At 34.0% G+C, this 23,284-nt stretch overlaps 1 protein-coding gene across 1 annotated transcript in view; it reads left to right on the top strand.

Moving 5' to 3' along the window:
• The window catches only part of LOC106873657 (katanin-interacting protein), a 551,631-nt gene that overhangs the window by 198,642 nt on the left and 329,705 nt on the right, over positions 1-23,284 (top strand). The window contains exons 23-24 of the mRNA XM_052977029.1: positions 15,087-15,228; positions 22,824-23,021. Of these exons, the coding sequence (XP_052832989.1) occupies positions 15,087-15,228; positions 22,824-23,021 (340 nt within the window). The remainder of the gene's footprint in view (positions 1-15,086; positions 15,229-22,823; positions 23,022-23,284) is intronic.

Here is a 23,284-nt window from a genome sequence, read left to right as displayed (position 1 = left end):
AACTTTGAGACAAAAATTATGCAATAGAATTGATTAAGAACCCTTTCTTTAATTATGTTCCAAATATCACATTAATATGTTGATAAATAAAAAAGTTACAGGTGTTTAATGAAACTAGTCTAAATTCATGATTATTTTAGAATTTAATTGAAACTCATGAGGGGTGTATTTTGGTCAGAAATATAGTAACGAAAGGGTTAAACCAAATAGCCTTTTGATATCAACCTGCCTGAAACTACCTCCAAAAGTTCTGAACTAAAGTCTTTCACCAAACCTTAGTCACAATTTATGTTACTAACACTAGCTTAATGATAACTAAGTTATTTTACTAAATTCTTTGTTATATTTAAAATTAATTGAAAGAAACACAGAGCATCTCAACAGAAATATGGTAACAAAAGGGTTAAGCATTTCTACTGGTGCTGGCATAGTTGTGTTGTTCAGAAATTTGCTTTCCAACCAAATGGTTTTTGGGTTCAGTTCCATTGCAAATCACCTTGGGCAAATGTCTCCTATTATAGCCTTGGGCTGATCTAGACCTTGTGAGTGGGTTTACTAGATAGAAACTGAAAGAAGCCTGTTGTCTGTGTGTGCGTGTTTGAATTTATGTGTCTGTGTATGTGGGTGCATGTGTGAGTGTATGTCCTTCCTTATCTTGAAGGAGGCTAGATCTGGCTGGTTTGGACATTAAATAGGTAATATATTTTGGCTGGATATAGCTGGTTTAAATGCCAATGGGTTGAGCCTTTCATAACCATGACTCATACAAGGCTGCCTCTCTTATAATGTTCAGCTGTAAATACAAATATGGAAGTGAAATCTCATAATTATATCAAATATAAGATTTTGATAGACAAATAGTTGTCTCTTGCTTTTGCATTTAGAAGGCCTACTTTTCTATGGAGTTATGAATCTTAGATTCTGACTGAAAGAGTACTCTCATGAATACAAGTGGATTGAATGGAGCTCTTTCAAAGGATCACTTTAATAATGTGGTTATAATGGCTAAGGAAACAATTGCAGGATAGGTTTTCTAGGCATTGCCAACCAGTAGGAGGCCTAAGATAGACCTCGAGTGAGATAGTTGGTTAATATCCATAGCGTCATTTAGGATCCAGCCAGATCATCATTGCTTTTGGTTGCTTCTGATAGGACCCTCTGGAGATTGTGTTTAAGGACTCTGTCCTCTTAACCCTCACAGAGATAAGTAGAAAGATAAGATGGGTGGATGGATAGATAGATGGATGTTAGCTATTTTTCGTAATCACCTCACCATTCTTGAGTATTTTTAGATGTATATTAGAAAGGCAGCATATTCTTGTCAGAAACAACAGACAATCACCACCATCATCATTATCATCATCATCATCATTATCATCATCATCATCATTTAATGTCTGTTTTCCACGCTGGCATGGGTTGGATCGTCTCTATGGCTGGATGCCCTTCATATTGTCAACCCCCTTCACAGAGTGTACTGGGTGTTTTTTTATGTGGCACTAGCACCAGTATTTTTAATGTGACACCAGCATAGATGCTTTTTATGTGGCACCGACACTAGTATCAATTCTGTTGTGGTGGACAGGTCTTCTTGAGTATGCCAGTGCACCAGGTATTTTGGTCCTTAGTCACCGACTTCATAAGGGCTCAGTGTCTTGAGATTGGCCTTCAATACTTTGTCCCGTGTCTTTCTAGGTCTCCTTCTCCACAAGTTCCATCCACTTTAAATGATTGGCACTTCTGTATGCAACTATGAATACAGAAGAATTAAATAAGAAGAAACGGGTTTAGTTAGTGAATCAAGTACTACTGACCCTGTTTTGTATTCTGATGTTTTGAGGGATGAGGTTAAATAATGTAATAAATTATTCCAAATATCTCAAGTGAAATACCTTGATTTAAGAAAACATATAGTCTTAGGCCAAGATAATTTATCTGCTTTAGCTTGTCTAACTGTGAAATAAGTATTATTTCACTCCAAGACTACATAATTGGAGATGATAGGAAAATGAAAAGAAGAAAAAATTGTACAATATATCTTGATTTATATCCTAGTCAGGTTTTGTAAATTTTCCATCAATGTTATACTTCCTCACCTCCCTAAATAAAATCCGAATACTTTTTCTTAGAAGAGAACAAAATATTGGAGAGGACATGAAGACATGGACTGAATAATGAAGCAGATAACAGTTAAAAGAACATATGTGTGCGTGCGTGTGTGTGTGTGTGTGTGTATACACACCAAAGTAAGCACATAAATGTGAAACAAGGTGGGAAAAAACAGTACTTGAATACTGGATATAGAGTAATATGCTTTAATATTAAAGCTGTAAAAACATCACAAAACTATCACAATTCTGTAGCAGTCTTTGTGATATTTTTGCAGCCTTAATAATAATAATTATATATATATATATATATATATATATATATATATATTTCCTTTTTACTTGTTTCAGTCATTTGACTGTGGCCATGCTGTAGCACTGCCTTTAGTCTAGCAAATTGACCCCTTTGTAAACCTAGTACTTATTCTATCGGTGTCTTTTGCCGAACTGCTAAGTTACAGGGACGTAAACACACCAGTACACACACACACACACACATGTATATATACACACAACGGGCTTCTTTCAGTTTCCGTCTACCAAATCCACTCTCAAGGCTTTGGTTGGCCCAAGGCTATAGTAGAAGACACTTGCCCCAGGTGCCATGCAGTGGGACTGAACCCAGAACCATGTGGCTGGTAAGCAAGCTACTTAAGATGTGTGTACACATATGTAGATGTATGTACATACACATATGCATACACACACACACATATATAGAGAGAGTAATATGATGCTTAGAGGTATGCCAGCCCTAGCTGATAGGCAAACCAGCTATGATCAACCCATCTTGTACCATTGGGCTGGAAACAGGTGAAGACCACATTAACCAACATGCCTGTTTTCTTTTTAATGGTGATAGAATATTATTTGAGGGAGATTTAGCTGCTGTTTCTCTCTGTAATTTCCTACACATCCCTGTTTCCTTTAACCATTGATTTGATGTTATTCATGATGAGCATCGCCCTCATCAGTCTCACCTGCCTTACACATGGGCACAATCTCTTCCCATTGATAAGGGAAAATGCTTAGCTGTATTCCATCTGTCTTTGTGTTCTGAGCTCAAATTCTGCCAAGGTCAATTTTGCCGTTCATCCTTTTGGGGGTCGATAAATTAAGTACCAGTTGTGTAATAGGGTCCATCTAATTGACTGGCCTCCTGCCCCAAAATTTCGGGCCTTGTGCCTAGAGTAGAAAAGAATCTCTTCCCATTGATTTAACAAATTTGTAAAATAGCAGTGAAATGTGAGTATGATAATGCAAGCTGAGAAAGATATTGGCTATCACTGGTATTACTGACTGCTGAATGCCGGAACAACATCTAAATATCTACATCATGACCATGAGGTGCACATAGATTATATATATTTGTGTGTGTGTGTGTGTGTGTGTGTGTGTGTGTGTGCATAGAGAGTGAACATGTTCTGTTAGTAACTAAATATACTCTCACTAGACATATTATCAGTCAAAACCCATGAAAAATGTACTTGTATAAGACTTGAATGAACTCTTCTAGATAAGATGACTGAATTGTGGTGCACTGGGTACCTCTATATATCAGAAACCAATGATGGAGCACTGGACATTATAGAAATTATTATTCATTTATTGCTATTCTTATCAGAAAACTAAAAACTTAAGCATATTTTAACTAAGTCCAATATCCATAAAATGTATCTGATGCTTACCAACAAAGTGAGAGAGAGAGAGGCGAGAGGGTCAATAAATGGCTACCAAAGTACCATTTGGTTTTGTATTTACTTTGATTATTGATTATAAATGTTATTTTTAATTATGTCACCTGCTGAATCAAAGTCTACTGCACTGACTAATTTTCTATTTTGTCTTTAGGGGAATTTACTGCAAAAATTGATTCTGCTTTAATCTCTTTTGTGTTATGGTTGAAAGTGATCTAGTGTGTCTTTGATCGCTTAAAACCAGTTGTAGTATAAAAGAGATTATTATTTCTCTCTTTTGCTTTTGTCCTCTTAATTGTTACTCTCATCCTCGTAAACCATCACCATCATCCTCGTCGTCATCATCGTATGTACTTGCCACCGTTGTCATTGTGATCGTCTTCACTACCAACACTTTATCCGTTGCATTTTGTCTCATCTTCTGGTATCCATTAAAGACTTTCTATTACAAATGATGAGGATATTATTAATTCTAAAAGAAATTACAACAACAACAACAGCAACAATAATGATAATAATAATAATAATAATAATAATAATAATAATTGTTTTGGTCAGTTTAACTTCAAGTAGGTAACATGTGTTTGTGGTCACAGCTTTCTTACCACTCAATAATAACAAAATAATCTGCTGACTGCTCGGCTAAAATTTATCTTGACGATGGCATGTCGTTAGAGTAACTTAGCAGCTGATTATTTCATTTTATTTTATTTTATTTTATTTTTATTTTATTTTACTTTCTATTTTATTCATTTTATTTATGTGTTTTGTACTGGCAACGTAAGGATTCATTCGTCTCTCTCTGCCTATGTTACAACTTTGTGGAGCATCACCCAACTTGTGGCTCCATTATTCATTAGTGCATTCTTCACTTCAGGATATTTTTTGTTTTCACAATGTATTCAGCATGTTTACTGAGACATGAGTAAGTTTATATTGTTAATTACTTGTCCCTCAAACAACTTAAATGTTCTTTCTCCAGGAGCTTTATTCTATGTCTCATTGTTATCTTTCTGGCTCTCTCTCTGTGTTTAACCTTTCAGCTTACTCTCAGTTGATATATGCACCATTTTATATGTTTTAAACTCTGTATGTGTATCTATCTTAGTACATGTAGTTAGAGTTGCTTTGTGTGTATGTTTTTTTGTTTCATAAGATAGTTATATAAGGAGAGAAAGTACCCATGACCGTTACAGAATATCCCAGGTCTCTTGCAGAGGTATGTGTATGTGGTATGTTTGTGTGTGTGTGTTGCTTGATTTTCATAGCTAACCCTTAGCATATCATTTCTTAAATTGGATGAATTATACTGATGCATTTAAAAAAAAAAGCAGCTTGTGGTGTATTACTCTTTACTTTTCATCATCATTATCATCATCTAATTTGCTTTTCCATGCTTGCATGAGTCAGTTGGAATTTGTTTAGACCAGATTCCCTTCCTGTTGCCACCCTACCACCTATTTCCAAGAAAGATAACATTTTCCTGTACACAAATATGCTTTCCACAGAAGAATGAATAATCTTGCATGTATGATGTTGATGCTTATTTACAGCCACAATATGATGTTTAGAGAAGGGCACTTACACACACACACACACACACACATACATACATATATATGTGTGTGTATGTATTTATTTATGTATGTATGTATGTCACTATTCAGTTTATTTCAAGATTTCTTGCCAATAGAGAAAGAATTGGTTTCTAAACTAGATCCAAAGTTCCTTCATTGGAATTTCAACGTCAACAACAGGGTATGTATGTATGTATATATGTATGTATGTATGTATATGCAGATTTGTATGTTTTATGTATGTATTCTCATCCGTATAGTTACATATCTAGACATGCTCATATATATTTAAATGATAAACTTCTGGAAAGTTTTACAGATTTTTACAGTTCCAGTGATGGATTTGATCTGTAGTCTTTGAATTAGCTTTCTCCTTTCCGGTTTTGAGAAGCCTAATTTCTCAAGATTGGTATTTAGACAGTGTGTTACATATCCCAGGGATTTCATTAGACTGTGACCTAGCTACAATGTCATGTCTTGTCGGTAGACAATACTGTGATGACATTTTCAGACAACTGCTTATGATGTGGGTGATATCTTTAGCATGAACTCTGCAAAGTCTGCATCGGTTGTCACATTTTACGGCTTTTCCCGCATCTCTATCCTTATGTATGTATGTATGTATGTATGTATGTATCCATGCATGACTTTTGGCAAAGAATTTTTGGTACATTACAATGTTTAAAAATATATTTTCTTAAATGATATTAACTATTTTAAAAAGATTTTGTTAAACAAATAGACAGAAACCTTTCTTCAATGAAGTTTTCATAATCTGTATAAGCACTTTCATTGTTCAGTTTTTGAAACACATATTAATCTGTATAGAGGAAGTTATGATGGGCTTCTTTCAGTTTCTGTCTACCAAATCCACTCACAAGGCTTTGGTGGAGTCTGGGGCTATAGTAGAAGACTTGCTCAAGATGCCATGCTGTGGGATTCAACTCAAGATCACAAGATCGCATGGTTGGGAAGCAAGCTTTTTAACCACACAGCCACATTTTGTGGTTTGCTGTTCTAGTTCGATACGTATAACCTTTCTTCAAATGATACAATTATCTATCAGTTATTACTGAATTCATTAAATATTCTTGTCTTAGACATTATGTATATTTCAACAACATCCCAAAAAAATAAAAGAAAGAAACTGGTTTAAGAATTTTAAAATACTCAGCTTATAGATAATTAAGATCAATCATGATAGTGCTGGTTATTGTTTTAAAGAGTTAAAATATATTACAGTTTTCTTTTATAACTTGCCATATCACCTCCTCTTAACTGGTCGTTTTCTTTTATAACTTGCCATATCACCTCCTCTTAACTGGTCATCTTGGTGTGAATACTTTAAGTAGTAAGGTGAACATGTAGGTCTGATTAGCATGTGTCACGACTATTCTAATAACTTTCAGACAAATATCTTGCAGTCTTGCAGTCCCTGCTATTTTTGAAGCTCGTTAGCCTGTTTACTATCTTAATTGAAAGTGTAATTAAAAGCATGAATTTTGTTTCCATTGTTTATTGTTAGGTTGCAAACATGGCTGTGTAGTCAAGACATTTGCTCCCCAACCACATTGTTTTAGGTAGGCAGAGGTATGGCTAAGTAGTTAAGGAGTTTGTTTTGAAACTACACAATTTTAGGTTCAGTTCCACTGTGTAGCACCTCAAACTAGTGTTTCCTACTATAGCTCAGGCTGACCAAAGCCTTGTGAGTTGATTTGGTAGATGGAAGCTGTAAGAAGCTTGTCGTAGATGTGTGTGAGGGAGTGTCTGTATGAGTGTGTGTATGTTTGTGCATCCTTGTCTAGACATCAGATGATAGCTGTAAATAAGTATCATTGTCATGCAAAGTGGTGCCATTCATTTTCAAACTTCTGTGAAAACATGTCTGATCATGGGGAAATAGATAGGTATCTAAATATAGAATATCTGCCTCCATGAATTACACTTGATCCATGCAAGAATAGAAATGTGAACATTACAACACTGATGATGATGATGGTGATGATGCTTATTGTTTGGGCCTTTTGTTTTAAAACCAAAACATTGTCTATTCTATGGGTATTATAATTTTTGTATGCATTACCTGTCTTCCACAGCAGAAGTGTTAATGCTATTCCCTGCCACTCAATGAAGAGGACTGGCCTGCAGGAGCCCTGTGCCAATAAATCCTTCATGTTTTCAAAGACAGTAGTATGTGATATTTCCCTGATATTTCTAGCAGATCAAGCCACCTTGTAGAGGCTCCCTTGTTGGCTCATTTGTTTGGAATATTCATTGTTTTGTTGAAATCATTCTAGGAATTTCAGTCATTAAAATTGCTAGAACATACACTTGTTGTTGGAATGTTGAAGATATTTGGTAAGATAGGGAACACATTAGTTTCATATTCAGACAAGTAGCACAGGGAAGTGTCACATGCCTGAGCTGCATAGTAGCATTGTCAGCAACTGCTACAAAGACAGAAGAAATGCTCTTAACCCTTTATTCCAAAGCACTTTCATGTGTTTCTCCTAAATGTCCTTCCTTGTTTTTGGACTTTTAGTTAGTCCTTGTTTCGTATGCTCTGAATAATATAATGTTTTCCATTTATAAGTCCTAAGTTACCTTGGTAGTTGAAAAAAAAGTGGGAAAGTGTATCATATATGATGTATGGATATTAGGGAAATATGACCTGTGCATCACATTTGATACAGGATAAGCAAAGGGTTAAAAAGAAAGCAACTACAGGTGCCTCAGACAAAAATATCAGAAAGTGTTTTAGTGCAACTGATTAGGAACATAATTAGCTTAGATGAGGATTGTATTTCAGATTTATGACAGGATGGAATTCTATCAGTATTCTTTTCTTAGTGGTACAACTACAGGAAAAGTTCTTTGCTCAGTGCAAGTCACGATGCCTAAAATATGTTGATATGAAGAAGGCATTTGACAGAGTACTACATTGTCTAGTCTAGAGATAATTAGGTATTTAGATGAATTGCTCATGGAGGGAAAACACGCTGTGCACTGAATTACCTTAGCAAAATGAAAATTAGCAACGAGTTCATCAAGAGATTTATTGTGTTGGTTAAGTGTCCACCAGGGAACAATTCTTAATCCCTTTCCTGATTATTGTAGTAGTTCAGGCCATAATGAAGGAATTTAAAACTGGTTGTCTCTGGAAATTTTTGAATGCCAAAATAACCTGGTTTTCGTAGCTGAATCTGTCAAATATTTAGAGAAGAAATTCCAAATGTGGAAGCAAATCTTAGAATCAAGCAAATAAAATAACAATGATTATTGAGGTGATTGCATTTTGTGAACAACAGTGTCATTGGTTATGTTTTTCTAATGGACTAATTACTGGTACACAGTATTTGGTATGAAAGTAACAGAGGTACATCAGTACAAGTTGGAGATAACAAGTACCATATTACTTCCTTTTTGGAAGTACTTGTTTATTGGTTTTCTTGCTGACATTTATTGTTTACAGCAATATCCATCAGGAAAAGTGTACAAGCATGCATACACACACGCACACATGCATGCACGTGCACGCACATGCGCAACAGAATTCTCCACAGTTTTTGCTTTTCAAACACTACTCACAAGGCAATAGTTAGCCCTTACGCTATAGTAGAAGACATATGGCCAAGATGGCATACAATAAGCTCTAATATCAGCCATGTGATTGCAAGGAAAACTTCTTAACCACACAACTAAGCCCTGCACTCTTAATTAACAAGTCTTAGGTTTTCCTGGGATTAAACTCATAGATTTTCCTCAGCAACCAGACAGCTTAACAACAAGGTCATTATTTTGTTATATATGAAATCTATTATAGTATTATAATAGATGAATAGCATAATTTCCCATTCAACTCCTTAGCATTCATATTACTCTATCAAATGTAATGCTTATTTATTCGCATTGTTTTGAGTTAATCATGCATTATTTTGTAGCTTTGAGATTTCAGTGATGTAGTTGTTTATTTTGAGAATGACATTGTAAGGTAACTGAGAATCTAGTTAATTTGAGCATAAAACAGATAGAATATTTGGGCTTATGTATGGCCAGTTTAAATGCCAAAGGGTTAAGTATTTCACATCTAATGTTAAAAGTTCTTATCCTTAAGCTTGATATTTACAATCAAGTTGGCTTCTTTACAGTAAAAATCCTACTTACATCTTAAGTCAACATTCAGTCATTTTATCAACGGCTTCAGGTGCTGTTTAACTATATCTCTGACTAATCTCAAAAACCAGGCTTATGTACTACCACTCTTGATGGAACCCATCAAAAATGGTGACATTAATGTATTGAACACCATGGCATGACCAAGGGTCTTAATTGCCATATTATCGTGCATTTGCATACACATAGCTTTTGTAATGTCTCTTTTGTATTTCAGTGTCTATCAGTGCGGTATTAGGTGAGGCCTGTAGAATGCTGCTTAAATTCAGGCTTAAATTTATTAGAGTTTTGCAACAGAAATATGGGATGAAGAACTGACAATGATTTAATTTTCTGCTCTCAGTTACGTTACTTGTCACATAATCTGTTGTTGACTTGATTACTTCTGTCATTGACAACCATACTTTATTACAGAGCAGACTTAACATTCGCTGTTATTATTTTTTTTCTTAACCTTTTCTTATATCAATATCTACACAAATACAACGAATATGTAGAACTCTATTACAGGTTTTGACTAAATCCTAAGGAAGATAAAAAAAAAAAAATTGTATAGAGCTAAATATTTAGTGTTCACATGGATAAGTTTTTTCACCACAAACACTATAATAAGATGGATATATATATATATAAAATGTCAATCATTCCTTCATTGATTGGTATTGCTGGATTCTAGAGTCCCAGTGGTCCTGTGATTTTTACTTCACTGCACTGCTAACTTTTAATTTGGCTTGAATATAAAAGTGAAGAATATAGCTGTAGTTTTCAATTTTGTGTCACTAGGGATGTCTGCATGCTCCAGTTGTGGATAGCGTTAACCTTCTATTACTCATTTTCATTTCATATTGGTTATTACTTTTTCCTCCCTCAAGCATTCCATTGAGTAATTTTTCCTGTTGCATTCTATTGGAGATAAGCACAATATTTCATGAGAAGTTTAATGTTGGTGAAGTGCACACACACATAGATAGATATGTATATAATGTATCTGTGTGTTTGTTTTGAGATATATATATATATATATATATATATATTTTCATATATACATACACACATGCCAGCATGGAAAATAGATATTCAATGATACACACACAACCACACACGTGTATGTGTAATCATAGAAGTAATATATTCCACTTAGCCAAACCCTGCCTGAAAATGTCGATCCAATAAATAAATGAGAAATGTTTTTTTTTTTAATCCAAATTAATCCATCGTAAATATTTGGATCTGTTGGGATCTGTTTTGGAATGAATAATTCATCTCTTTAGACATGATGCTCCAAGTTATTAAAAGTTAAGTAATAAGAGGTAATAAAATATTCCTTATCTTTAGGGATTTTCTTGTATGGATTAAAAAAATATAGGTTGTTTTAAAATTACTTCTAGTTATGGTAGAACAGAAATATATTAATCACTGAATATAACAGTGATACAAAAATATTATTCCTTTTTGTTATATAGTTATTAAAATAGCTATACTACTGTTATAAACACTAATAATTTCCAATGTCCCATGTTACTATAGAATTATTGGTTAGTCAGATAGTTTTTAATTATAGTAATGTATATCAAGTATTAGTTAAGGAATGAAGCACCTCTATAAAAGGAAAGTATGCCCTTATGGAAAAACTGGAACTTTTTCCTAAGGTTTTCTTACTTGAAAATGCACAATTTTAGTTTTGGGATTTTCAAGAAACATTTGTGATGTTTCGTTTTTGGATTTGGTTTGCAAGATTCTTTATGTGAGTTCGTTTGTTGAAGTATATTCTGTTGTGTCTGGGGATAGTCATTTTCTTTTTGTGCTTTATAATTTAGCAGACTCACCGGTAAAATTTGCACTTATTCCTTATTTTTATTTTCCTAAAATTTTTATTGCGTCTTGCAACCTTTTCAATAGTCTTGACTTGTGATGTTTAATTGATAAAACGTTTAAGTTTTCTTCACCATGGCACTTATATACATGTGTGTGTGTGTTTATGTATTTGCTCTGCAAGATTCCTGATATGAAATCATGTGTTGAAATAGATATTGCTATACTTGGGGATGGTCACATTTTGCCATTTAACATGTAAACTATATGTTTGGTCTTCACTTCAGCTTTATTATTTAATATTATTATTTTAATGTCTTTGTCTAAGCCCTTTTATTACAAATTCTATGAACTCATCAGCAACTTTCTATTGTATGTGTCTCCTCTCGTTCTGCTTATTCCAAATGGAATGTGTTTAATTGACTAAATATGACCATCCTCAAATATAACAATGTGTGTGTGTGTGTGCATGCACATACGCATGTATATATTTGTTTTTATGTTATCATCATCATCATTATTTAACATCCATTTTCCATCTTTGCATGGGTTACACAGTTTGACTGGAGCTGGTAAGCCAGAGACCTGTACTAGGCTCAAGTCATCTGTTTTGGCTTGGTCTCTACACCTGGATGTTCTTCCTAATGCCAACTCCTTTACAGACTGTTCTGGGTGTATTCTTACAGGTCACTGGCATGGATTCCTTTTACATGTCACCAGCACGTTAAGTTATAATAATTAAAAAAAAATTGACATGAAACTGAAGGATTGTTCAACACTTTTGGAGAGTACATATTTATTTATTATTCAACTGAATACTATTGACAGTGATTTTGAAGTTTTGGTTTATCAAGCCATTGTCAGATGGTGATCAATACTATTCTTGTCTAAGAATGAATACACACACACACGTGTGTGTATATAAGTATGTATACACACACACACACGTGTGTGTGCATATAAATATCCATCCATCTATATATACACATATATACATGTACATATATCTTCATGAATGTAAACTTCAAAAGTATAACATTAGTGGTATGTCTTATTTCTAATTTTGATTTGAGAAAATTATTATATTTCTTTATCACTTTCATTTCAACTGTTCAGATTCAGGTTTGGTGGGGAAAAATAAAATTGATTTCCTTTACGGTATATTGGTTTTTAACTTTTGTTCCTAATCAACGTAGAAATTTGACATGAAAGGATTAATTTCGTTAATAATTACATTATTAATGAAAAGGAGTTCTTACCAATTCTTTGAACAAACAGACTAGTGATTCAAAATAAAAGGGAAATTGAAGTCTAATATTGATTTCTTCCATTGGTACAAGACCATACATTTCCAAGCAGAAGGATATAGTCAAATGAATCAATTCCAGTATACTTTGTACTAAATATTTTATCGACTCTAGAGCAGCAGACCCCCATCCGTTTTTTTTTTTTTTACACCATGGAATCATTTCATCGAAGACAATTTTTCCACAGACCAGAGGATCACCTATGCAATACAACACAATAAGATGCATATTATTTAATTTGATTATTACATGTGTTATATACATCTGTATAAACTTAATACCATACAGTCATGCATGTTATATATATATATATATATATATATATATATATATATATATATATATATATATATATTACATGCAGGCATGGCTGTGTGGTATTAAGTTTGCTTCACAACTACATGCTTTCAGGTTCTGCCCCACTGTGTGGCATCTTGGGCAAGTGTCTTGTACTATAGCCCTGGGCCAACCAAGTTCTTGGGAGGGATTTTGGTAGACAGAAACTGAAAGATGCTTGTCATGTGTGTCATTATCATCAGCATCACCATCATTTAATATCCGTTTCCCATGCTAACATCAGTTGGATGGTTTGACAGGAGCTGTCCAGACTCCAGTTGTGATGTTTGTGTGTGATGTTTTGAGTATGAAACCTTCATCAGAAAGAGGAAAGTTCTAGAGAAAAAGAAAAGTATAATCCAAGAAAAACACATGCGGTTACATGGCTGAAGTGACCGCAATAAATATATAAATCTGTGTGTGTGTTTGTGTTGTATCTGTCTCCCACTATCACATAACAACTGGTGTTAATTTGTTTACATCCTCATAACTTAGCAGTTTGGTAAAAAAGACCGCTAGAATGAGTACCATGCTTAAAAAAAAAAGAACAAGTACTGGAGTCAATTTGTTCAACTAAACCCTTTGAGGCAATGCCCCAGCATGGCTACTGTCTGATGACTGAAACAAGTAAAGCATTTGTTTTGATTTATCCAGATTTGAAAATTCCTTTTCCTCCTTACAAATTGTATAGAATTAACTTCTGAAAGTTATGACTTTTGGTTTTGCTTATTTTCTCTAGTTCATAGATTCACGTTGTCTCTGTCTATCTCTCTCCTGTCTCTCTCTCTCCCCCCCCTCTTTCTCATGTAAAATTTTTTATTGATGCTAATGCCTTTTTTTTTATCTAGTAATTATGTTCAATGTTGGGTTTTAAAGTTCTAAAATATTTCTTCAGTAAATAAATGTCTTCCTCTCATATGTGATATCAGTGAGATATAACTGTTAATCACTTTGGCAGTGGGACACCAAATGCAACAGTTCTATGTCACTGATTGATGTAACAGCTGCAGTAGTGATTAATATTGGTAGCTAGTTAGTGAAGATTTCATGGGACAGTTTGTTTTCCCTCTTGGATATCACTTGCCTATCTCTTTCTAGCATCCACTTCTGACACAAACATTACCTTAAAAGTTGCAGAAGTCAAAAGAACATACACAATGAATGTATTAGGTTGACTCTCAGTTTATTTTTACTTTAACACTAGGAAACAACCGACTGTTACCAACTCTGTACACTGTTGATAATGAGACAATGAGACAAATTGTGATGGATAAATAAAATTTGTAAGAAGTTATTTTATCCGGATCTTTTTTAAAACGGGGGCCACATTTTTCATTAATGTTTCACATAGTGTTTTTGGTACAGAAAAATATTTTTGTATTCAAATTTATTTCATGTAAAAAATTGTCTTATTTAGATAATTTCAACCAATCACTGACAAGTATTCAGTTGTTTACATTTACTCCTTTGGCTGATTAAGCCATAGCTTCATTTTATTTGCTTTTTTCATTTTAAATTTGCTTTTTTCATTTTCCTTTTTTTTTCTTCGTTTTATTTGCTTTTTTCTTTTTAAATTTGCTGTTTTACCCTAACCCTATCACCGATAGAATTGTTTCAGAATCGTTTGTTTATGTAGTCGGCACTTAATGTATATCGGCTGAATGGACGTCAGTGATTGGTTGAAATTACAGAAATACGACAACTTTAACATGGAATAACTTAGGGATTTCTTTTTTTTTTAAGAAGACTAAGAGAAAAAGATGTTTTATATGACACATTCTACCAGTGTTCCAAGTTTCAAAGTGTTTCGTTAATGAAAAATGTGGCCCCCGTTTTAAAAAAGATCCTTTTATCCTTCTCACAAATCATTTTGGTGCCTACCTCATCAACCCGCAAGGTCCTTATTAACCAGCTACCGATAATAATCATCACAGCATCTGTTACATCTATCAGTAACATGTAACTGTTACATCTCTGTTGTTGGATGTGTAACAGTTAAAACATCCATTAAAATCTCATTCTGGACTGAGTAATGCATTTTAACAGGGTAAATGGTATTTTCTTTTCTTATTTCAGTGAAAATTTCACTATCCCGGAACTACCATATGGACAAGAACTTGTCATTAACATCAAGATGACATGGGGTGATAAGCATTATGTTGGACTCACTGGAATTGATATTTTCTCAGAAAAGGGTGAATCTGTTACAGTAAAAAAAGTAAGTGTTACTACTTCTGCTAATGTATTTAATTATCATAATTTTCTTAGTTTTAGTATCTTTATATCAATTTAGTATTTGAGGGTTAATTGTAAAATAAGACCTTATGTTACTTCTTAGTTTATTCTTTTACTGATTTCAGTCAACTAACTAGCCACACACAAACACGCACGCACACACATGCCGTCACAGCCACACACATACCGTCACAGCCACACACACACACATCCAGCCACACACACATACACACATCCAACTACAGCCACACGCATGCACACACACACACACACACACACAGCCACAGTAACATATGCACACACACACACATAAACACACATACTCGGTGGGCTTCTTTCAGTCTTCCATTTTCTGTCTCCCAAATCTACTCATAAGGCTTTGGTCAGCCTGGGACTATTCTAGCAGACACTTGCTGAAAGTACCACACGGTGGGACAGAACCCAAAATTGCGTGGTTGAGAAGCAAACATCTCAAATACACAGCCATACCAGCTCCAACTATCTTTCAATAAGTGAATGTCTAATCCAAATACTGTTGTAAAAGTTGCCTTGGAATATTCAGAGTTGAAGGTTAATCAAGTGTTTTGGATGTACAAAAATCCAAAACAATAGTTTCTTTTATTTACCAAGACTGGTAACACTTTACAGCCATTTATTCTGAAGTGGTTTTAGTATCTTTATTGAAATTCTTTCACAAGGTTAACATGATTACTTATTATAAATGAAATTAATAAATGTAATTATTAATTCCTGATTAGATCGTAAACAATTACAAGTTGAGAAGTGCTGCTAGTTACTTAGATATATTTGAAATTTTCTTTCATTTCCTGCCAGTAGACAATCTTTATTAATGAAAGCCGGTGACATTTGTAATTATTTAATACAGAATGATAAAATTAGATATTAAAAGAAGACATACGAGCTGTTCAAGCTCTTATGTCTTATTCTTTGAGTGTCTGTTTGGAGTTTGTCATTTTTAATTTTTGTGTGTGTGTGTTATTCTAGGGTCGTGGTGGATATGTCATTCGTTGTAGAAGCGTTCAGAGGGGGGTCTGTGTTTTGTGATGAAGAGAGACTCTTTGCTTATTCTTTGGCTGTGGGTTGTGTCGTCTCTGAGTTGGTGGAGGGGAAAAGTTCTGAAACTTGGATTTTTGTTATTGGCGCAAATGTTGGTGTGTTGGCTGAATGCTATTTTATTAAACAAGAAAAATGCCCCCGTTATTTGAATACTATACAGATATGTCTTTAAAAAGACTTTTCTTTTAAATTTACCAAAATTTAATTTTTCAAAAATTTATTATTCATATTTACTGCTGAAAAGATCTCAAGGATCGAAACCGGTTCTGTAATGTTCTTTATAAAAGTATTTTAGCATTTTCTACTTTGTCTTTTTTCCATATATATATATATATATATATATATATATATATATATATATATATATATATATATATATATATATATATATCTACATATCTACTCGTGCGTTCCTCTTCAACCTTTTACATACATATATATATATATACACGCACGCATACATATATATATATATATATATATATATATATACATACACATATATATATATATATACATATATGCACACATATATACATATCTATATATATATGCACACATACATACATGTGTGTGTGTGTGTATATATATATATGTATGTATGTATGTATATATCTACACACACATACTCTCATAAATATATTCATATTCTTAGAAATAAACACTCTTTAGAATCTGTAAAGCATATCAGAGGTATATAAAGTAGCTAGCCTCTGTCGAGACAGAGTCTTTCTGATATATAAGTTTGCATGATTTAATACTCTGACATAACATTTTATAAGTCTGCAACACAATTGAAATTCAATAAAATAATCTGTAGCAGTTTCAGAATCGAGTGGGGAAATACTATAAAATAACATATGCTAGAGCAAAGTTTTAGTTATGCAGTTAGTATATGTTCTTGAAATATGAAGGCTACATTTTATGTAGATATGAACATATAAATCATGGTAAAATTGAAATATTCTGGACTATTATTTGAAATATTTATGTCTCCAATATATTATTCTTGGTTGTGTACATGATCTCAGACATATATATGTATCCATGAATAAGACACCTGCCAACGATGGGAGAGGGAAATATAGTCTATGGTGTAGATGAAAATATTGTAAATATACATCCAAAAATGTTATTAAATATTCTTGGATGTGGAATTATAAATCTTAGTACTTACAAGTCATATCATATTCAATACTTATGAGTTGTATCAACCGTTTAATCGAAACCACATATTTAGAAATGTTCTCCATCTTTTTTTGAATTTATTATTTTGTTGTGGCGATATTCATTTGTTCAGCGTTTAGCTTTTCCATGCTAGCATGGCTTGGACCGGAATTGATTTTGAGGCTAGATTTTTGCATTTGGATGCTCTTCTTGTCACTGACCCTTATTTCTTAAGTGAGGAATATATTATTCCACAAGCCTTTGAAAGAATAGTGTCACTAGTCATAATGTCAACAAGAAATTTAAGCTCAATATCATTTTGCTCAAGCAAAACCATGAGATGTCAACATTATTGTACACTGACACACACACACACACACACACACTCATATATATATATACACACACACACACTCCTCATATACATATACACACACACACTCACACACTCACTCACTCACTCAGACACACAATAGACTTCTTACTGTTTGCATCTACCAAATGTATGCACAATACATTGGTATACCTGGTGCTATAGAAGAAAACATTTTCTCAACATGTTGTGCAGTGTGGCTGAACCCCAAACCACATTGTTGCGAAGCAAATTCCTTGACCATGCAATTACAGTTGCGGACAGCAGACATAATCTGGCTGAATTAAGTGGTGGGGAAGAAAAGATGTGCATTGCTGAAAGTCGAATGTCCAGCTGAATGAGGAGGAAACTAGGAAAACGAATACTGGTAGACCATCAGTTATGACAATTCGTATTCCAGTTTATCCGATCAATGGAACAGCCTGCACATTAAAATGAATGTGCAAGTGACTGAGCACTTCCCTGACATGCACGCCCTTAACATACTTCTCAAAGAGATTCGGTGTGACAGAAAATATGACAAAGTTGGCCCTTTGAAATACAGGTACTATTCATTTTTGTCAACTGAGTGAACTGGAGCAACAGGAAATAAAGTATCTCACCCAAGAGACACAACACACCACTGGGAATTGAACTAGCGATCTTATGACCATGAGCCAAAAAACCTCATTACTAAACCATGTGCCTTCACTGAGAAAAGAATAAGACAAAAGTATAATTTTTTGTAGGAATTGTAACTATGGCTTATTCAAAGAAGGTTGCATAGCACCTATGACTTTAGAGGATCTCAGAAGTGGGTGGCTATCAGAAGATGAAACTATAGTTTTGAGATACTTAGAATTACTATGTCAGTTATTGTAATTAGCCTAGCTGTAGACATATGGTTACAAGTGGGCATTGTATCTTATGTGGGGTCAGGAACTTGTATCTTTCACAAACTATAGCACTCAAGGGAAGTAACTGAAGGAAGCAGCTCAAGATAGCAAGTTTTCTTCGAAGCAGAGACCTCACCTGAATGCTTGCATCAGAGTAGACTGTGTTAAAGTACCCACAGGCCAAGTGGTGCTCTTAAACCAGAACCAGAATACAACTTCATAAATGTGAATTTCCATATGTATATCATTAAATATGTTACACTTTTATAAAGGATTTTTTATATACTGATATTCTGAATAAATACATATTTGTTGTTTAACTCAGCTCTGATCTAACAGATCTATAATCTGATGTGTTCTAGTCATGACCATCTCATTTTTAGTTTATAGACACTGTATATAGAACTATGTTGTTTAATGTGTGCTTTGTTGAAGACTGTAGGGTGTGAACTGAAGGAGAATTGACTGCTATTTCCAGGACTGGATGACTGTATTGAAGAATTTTGTTTTGGTTTTCTTGATAGGAAGATAACTGGCTTTTACAGAGAATAGAAAAGAATGAAAATTGAGGCTACATTAGATACAAAGAGTTCTTCCATCTTGTCAGAGACAACAATCTCTTGTACTAGTGGCTTGATAAAATCCATGTTGTCCACCTCTGCTATACTGTTATGTAGTTGCTCGTAGAAAGGGTATCAAAAAAGAAAAAGAATGAGGTCTCTTTAATCTTGTTTGAGACATCCCTTCTAATGCTGGTAGCAAGTTAAAATTCACCCAGGCTACATTGTAAAGTGGTTGGTAATATGAAGGGCATCCAACTGCAAAAAGTATTTGTTAAAAAGGAAAGAACAGAGCGAGGTGAGGAGATTCTGAAGGCTTGTTTGAGATGACTTTTCAGTACAACAAAGATGCTGGTTTTTCTCTATGACCATGTGTGTACCAGGTAATAAAGGACCATGACAAGTGATGAGATACTGTAAGGTCTGTTCAGCATGGGAAAACTTACATTAGTGATGATTTATTTAATCAGTTTCAGACATTATCTTTGCTTAGTACACAAATGCTCTTGTAATACATTTGCCATTAAATGAACAGAATGAAATGAACTGCAATTAAATCCAGTCAGTTTAGGGTTTTTTATATGTGTATTGGCATTGGTGGATGTCTACAGTCTTATGGTGACAGTGGTGGCTAACTTGGTCTGAAATTTAATTTTCTTAAGGAGAAATTTGGAGATTATATATAATAAAGAACTTATAAGAAGGGGTTTATGGAAAACATCATGAAAGATTTATGGTACAGATGACTTTCAGTTACAAGTTTTACCATGTTGTTCTGAATCTTTTCTTGGCAGCAACTAAGACAGGAGGTACTTCTATCAACTGCAGCACCTTTTTGTATTCAGGTGACAGTCACAAGGCTACTGCAGTTTAAAAAAATTTTTTTTTGCATTACACATTACAGGTTTATTAATTAAAAGTTGTTTGAGGTACAGCCCATGTATCGCCTTCTTCAACCTTGCTGCTCATCATTCAAATCTTGTTGAACTCATAATAGTGAAACAAATTGGTTAAAACAGCTTGTGTAAAGTATATACATAATTTCTAAGAAAGATAAAGAAGCCTATTATTTTCTACCATGTTAGTGATTTCATCCTTAGCTGCAAGATTTGTCCATGTTATCACAAGCTAATCTCATCATCATCATTATCACCATCATCATTATCACCATCATCATCATCATCATCATCATCCTTCAACATCTGTTTTCCATGCTGGCTTGGGTTGGACAGTTTGATCTAGGCTCCAGTCTGATTTGGCTTGGTTTCTGTGGCTGGATACCCTTCCTGAAGCCAACCACTTTACAGTGTGTCCTGGGTGCTTTTAACATGGCATATGCCAATTATGCTTTACATAATTATTTCAAATATACATATGAGTGTTATTCTGTAGAATATTAACATTTTAAACCAGTATTCAATTATTAAGTCTTTTCCTTGAGCCCTTCAATTATGTGGCTTTCCTCACTTTTAGCAAAAATTTTGGAGTTGACAGTGTGTATATTATCGTTGATACTGGTGTATTTATTCCTTCCTATAGTATTCAACCATGATGCATATTATCAACTTCCTTCTTTCCTTTCTAGATCTTAGACTAGAATTATATAAGAGCTTGAGAATGAACTATTTCTGTGGTGATATTATACTCTGTAATCCCTCTGCTTAAAGTATATAGATTAGAAGCAGATCTGTGGTTAACTTTGTTTATAGAAGTACATTTTTGTCTGTTTTTTTTTTTCTTTTTGACCTGATAACAATTTTTTTTTTATTCAACAACTTAGGTTCACATCTTTGAAGTTATTAATTCCCCTTTAAGAGATCACAAGTGTAAAATCTCATAAGATTTTTGTCAGTTTTTGCTTCATAAAATGTAGTTAAAGAGCAGTGAATTTATTAGTCACCTTACACCTTATGATGGTATATACATGTCCGTTTATGTTATGTTGATTCATGATTTGATTTATTTCTCATCACAAACATCAAACTAATGTAGGACATTTAATTATGCTGGACGCTTATAGAATAGATGTTCCAGCTAGTGCTAAGTGATTACCAGATTATCTTGGCAAGATTAAAATGGTATATAATGTGTTGAGTCAAAAGTTTTGCAATATTTTGGTAACCTATATGCTTTATTTGTCAATTTACAACAAAAGCAGCCTAGCATTTGAAGTTGAAGGCATTGTGTTTCACCATCTGAAGCCACCGTTCTGCAAGTTCTTTGATCCTATGCTGATACCAGTTCTTGTCTTTTGAAGTGAAGAACTCCTTCATTGAAGCTTCCACCTCCTCTTGGTTGATGAAGCATCTTCAGCACAGGAAGTGAACCATGGATCAGAGCAAGTAACAATCTGCAAAACTTTTGACTTAACACTATAGTCAAATAGCAAAGACAGCTTACAGTATCTAGTTTAACCCTTTCCTTACTATATTTCTATATAAAACACACCCCTTATGAGTTTCATTTAAATTCTAAAATCGTCACAAATTTAGACTGGTTTCATTAAACACCTGTAGCTATTTTATTTATCGACATATTAATGTGATTTTTGGAACACAATTGAAGAAAAGTTTCTTAATCAGTTCTGTTGCAAAACTTTTGTCTCAAAGTGACTCTAATTACAGGTAAATACATGAAAACTACAAATTGTCTTTTTTCTCAGTTTGTTTACTTTCTGCGTTACAGTTTGTTTCCATAATGATCATTTCAAGCAAGCTTACAAGCTTACATTTGTTTGATTTCTCCATATCTTCCATTGAAAAACCCTCAAATTCAGAATCACTGCTTGATAGCATGAAACTGTTATCCATTTTAAAAGTTGAAAAAAAATTGCCAAAGAAAAGAAATCTCCCAAAATTTGTGCAGCTCAGATAACACATCAAACAGTGTCAGATGCTGTAACTCGACTATTTGCAAATTGAAATCATGTGTTTTCATAAATGTACTAACGAGATTTGTACTGAAATTCACTTTTAAATATCAGTGGGTTCGCTCAGTCAGCTTTGACCGGGTTGGTCATTTGAGCCAAAACATTTTTCAATCAGCTTTAGCCAGGTTGGAAATGAAAGGGTTAAGAAGTTCCTGGCTTTGGGTAAAAGAAAATACAGATGTATCATCAGTTACGATTTTATTCAATGTATTCCCCAAATCAGCTTCACACACTTACTGCAGCAGTCCTTCAGTTTTATCTGAGTCATGTAAAAGAACTCAGTTGGACCTCCAACCAGGCTTTGGAGATACCCTTAAAGCCAGGAACTTTTCAGCACCCCTTCATAGTTGGTTGATTGATACATTTTATGAGTTTTTTGTTGCTTTTTTTTTCTGTCTCAGGTCAATGCTTTTAATGTCTGACGGCTTTTATTTCATTGTTGTTACTGAAATAGAATAAAAAGCAAAAACATGAAGCTAATTCACATGTGAATACATTAGTGTATTGTGCATATGTGAAAGAGAGAGAGAGAGAGAGTGAGTGTATGTGTATTTGTGTATGGACACATTGATGATATTTAATGTTCATCTTTTTCAGATCACTGCAAATCCTAAGGATATCAATGTCTTACCGCAATACAATAAGGACCCTCGGGTTGTCCAGAATCTTATCGATGGAGTGAATCGCACAAGAGATGATGTACACATGTGGCTGACCCCATTTACTGCTGGTAGTGATCACTATGTGACCTTGACTTTTACAGAACCATGTCATATCGCTCTAATTCGGATATGGGTGAGTTAATTTGTCTCATAAAAGACACACTTATAATCTGATATTTTGTCTTTCATCTTTTATTTGTTTCAGTCATTAGAATGTGGCCCATGCTGGGGCATTGCCTTGAAAAATTTTATCAACCCCAGGGCTTTTTTTTTTATGTTTAGTGCTTATTTTAGCTGTCTCTTTTACTCATCCACCAAGATATAGAGATGTAAACAAATCAGCACAAACTGTCAAGCAGTGGTGGTATGTCTTGGGTAGAGACACACACACACACA

Source organism: Octopus bimaculoides, chromosome 2 (genome assembly GCF_001194135.2).
Source record: "Octopus bimaculoides isolate UCB-OBI-ISO-001 chromosome 2, ASM119413v2, whole genome shotgun sequence".
NCBI classification, from domain to species: domain Eukaryota; kingdom Metazoa; phylum Mollusca; class Cephalopoda; order Octopoda; family Octopodidae; genus Octopus; species Octopus bimaculoides.
This window is presented reverse-complemented; position numbering and strand designations above follow the sequence as displayed.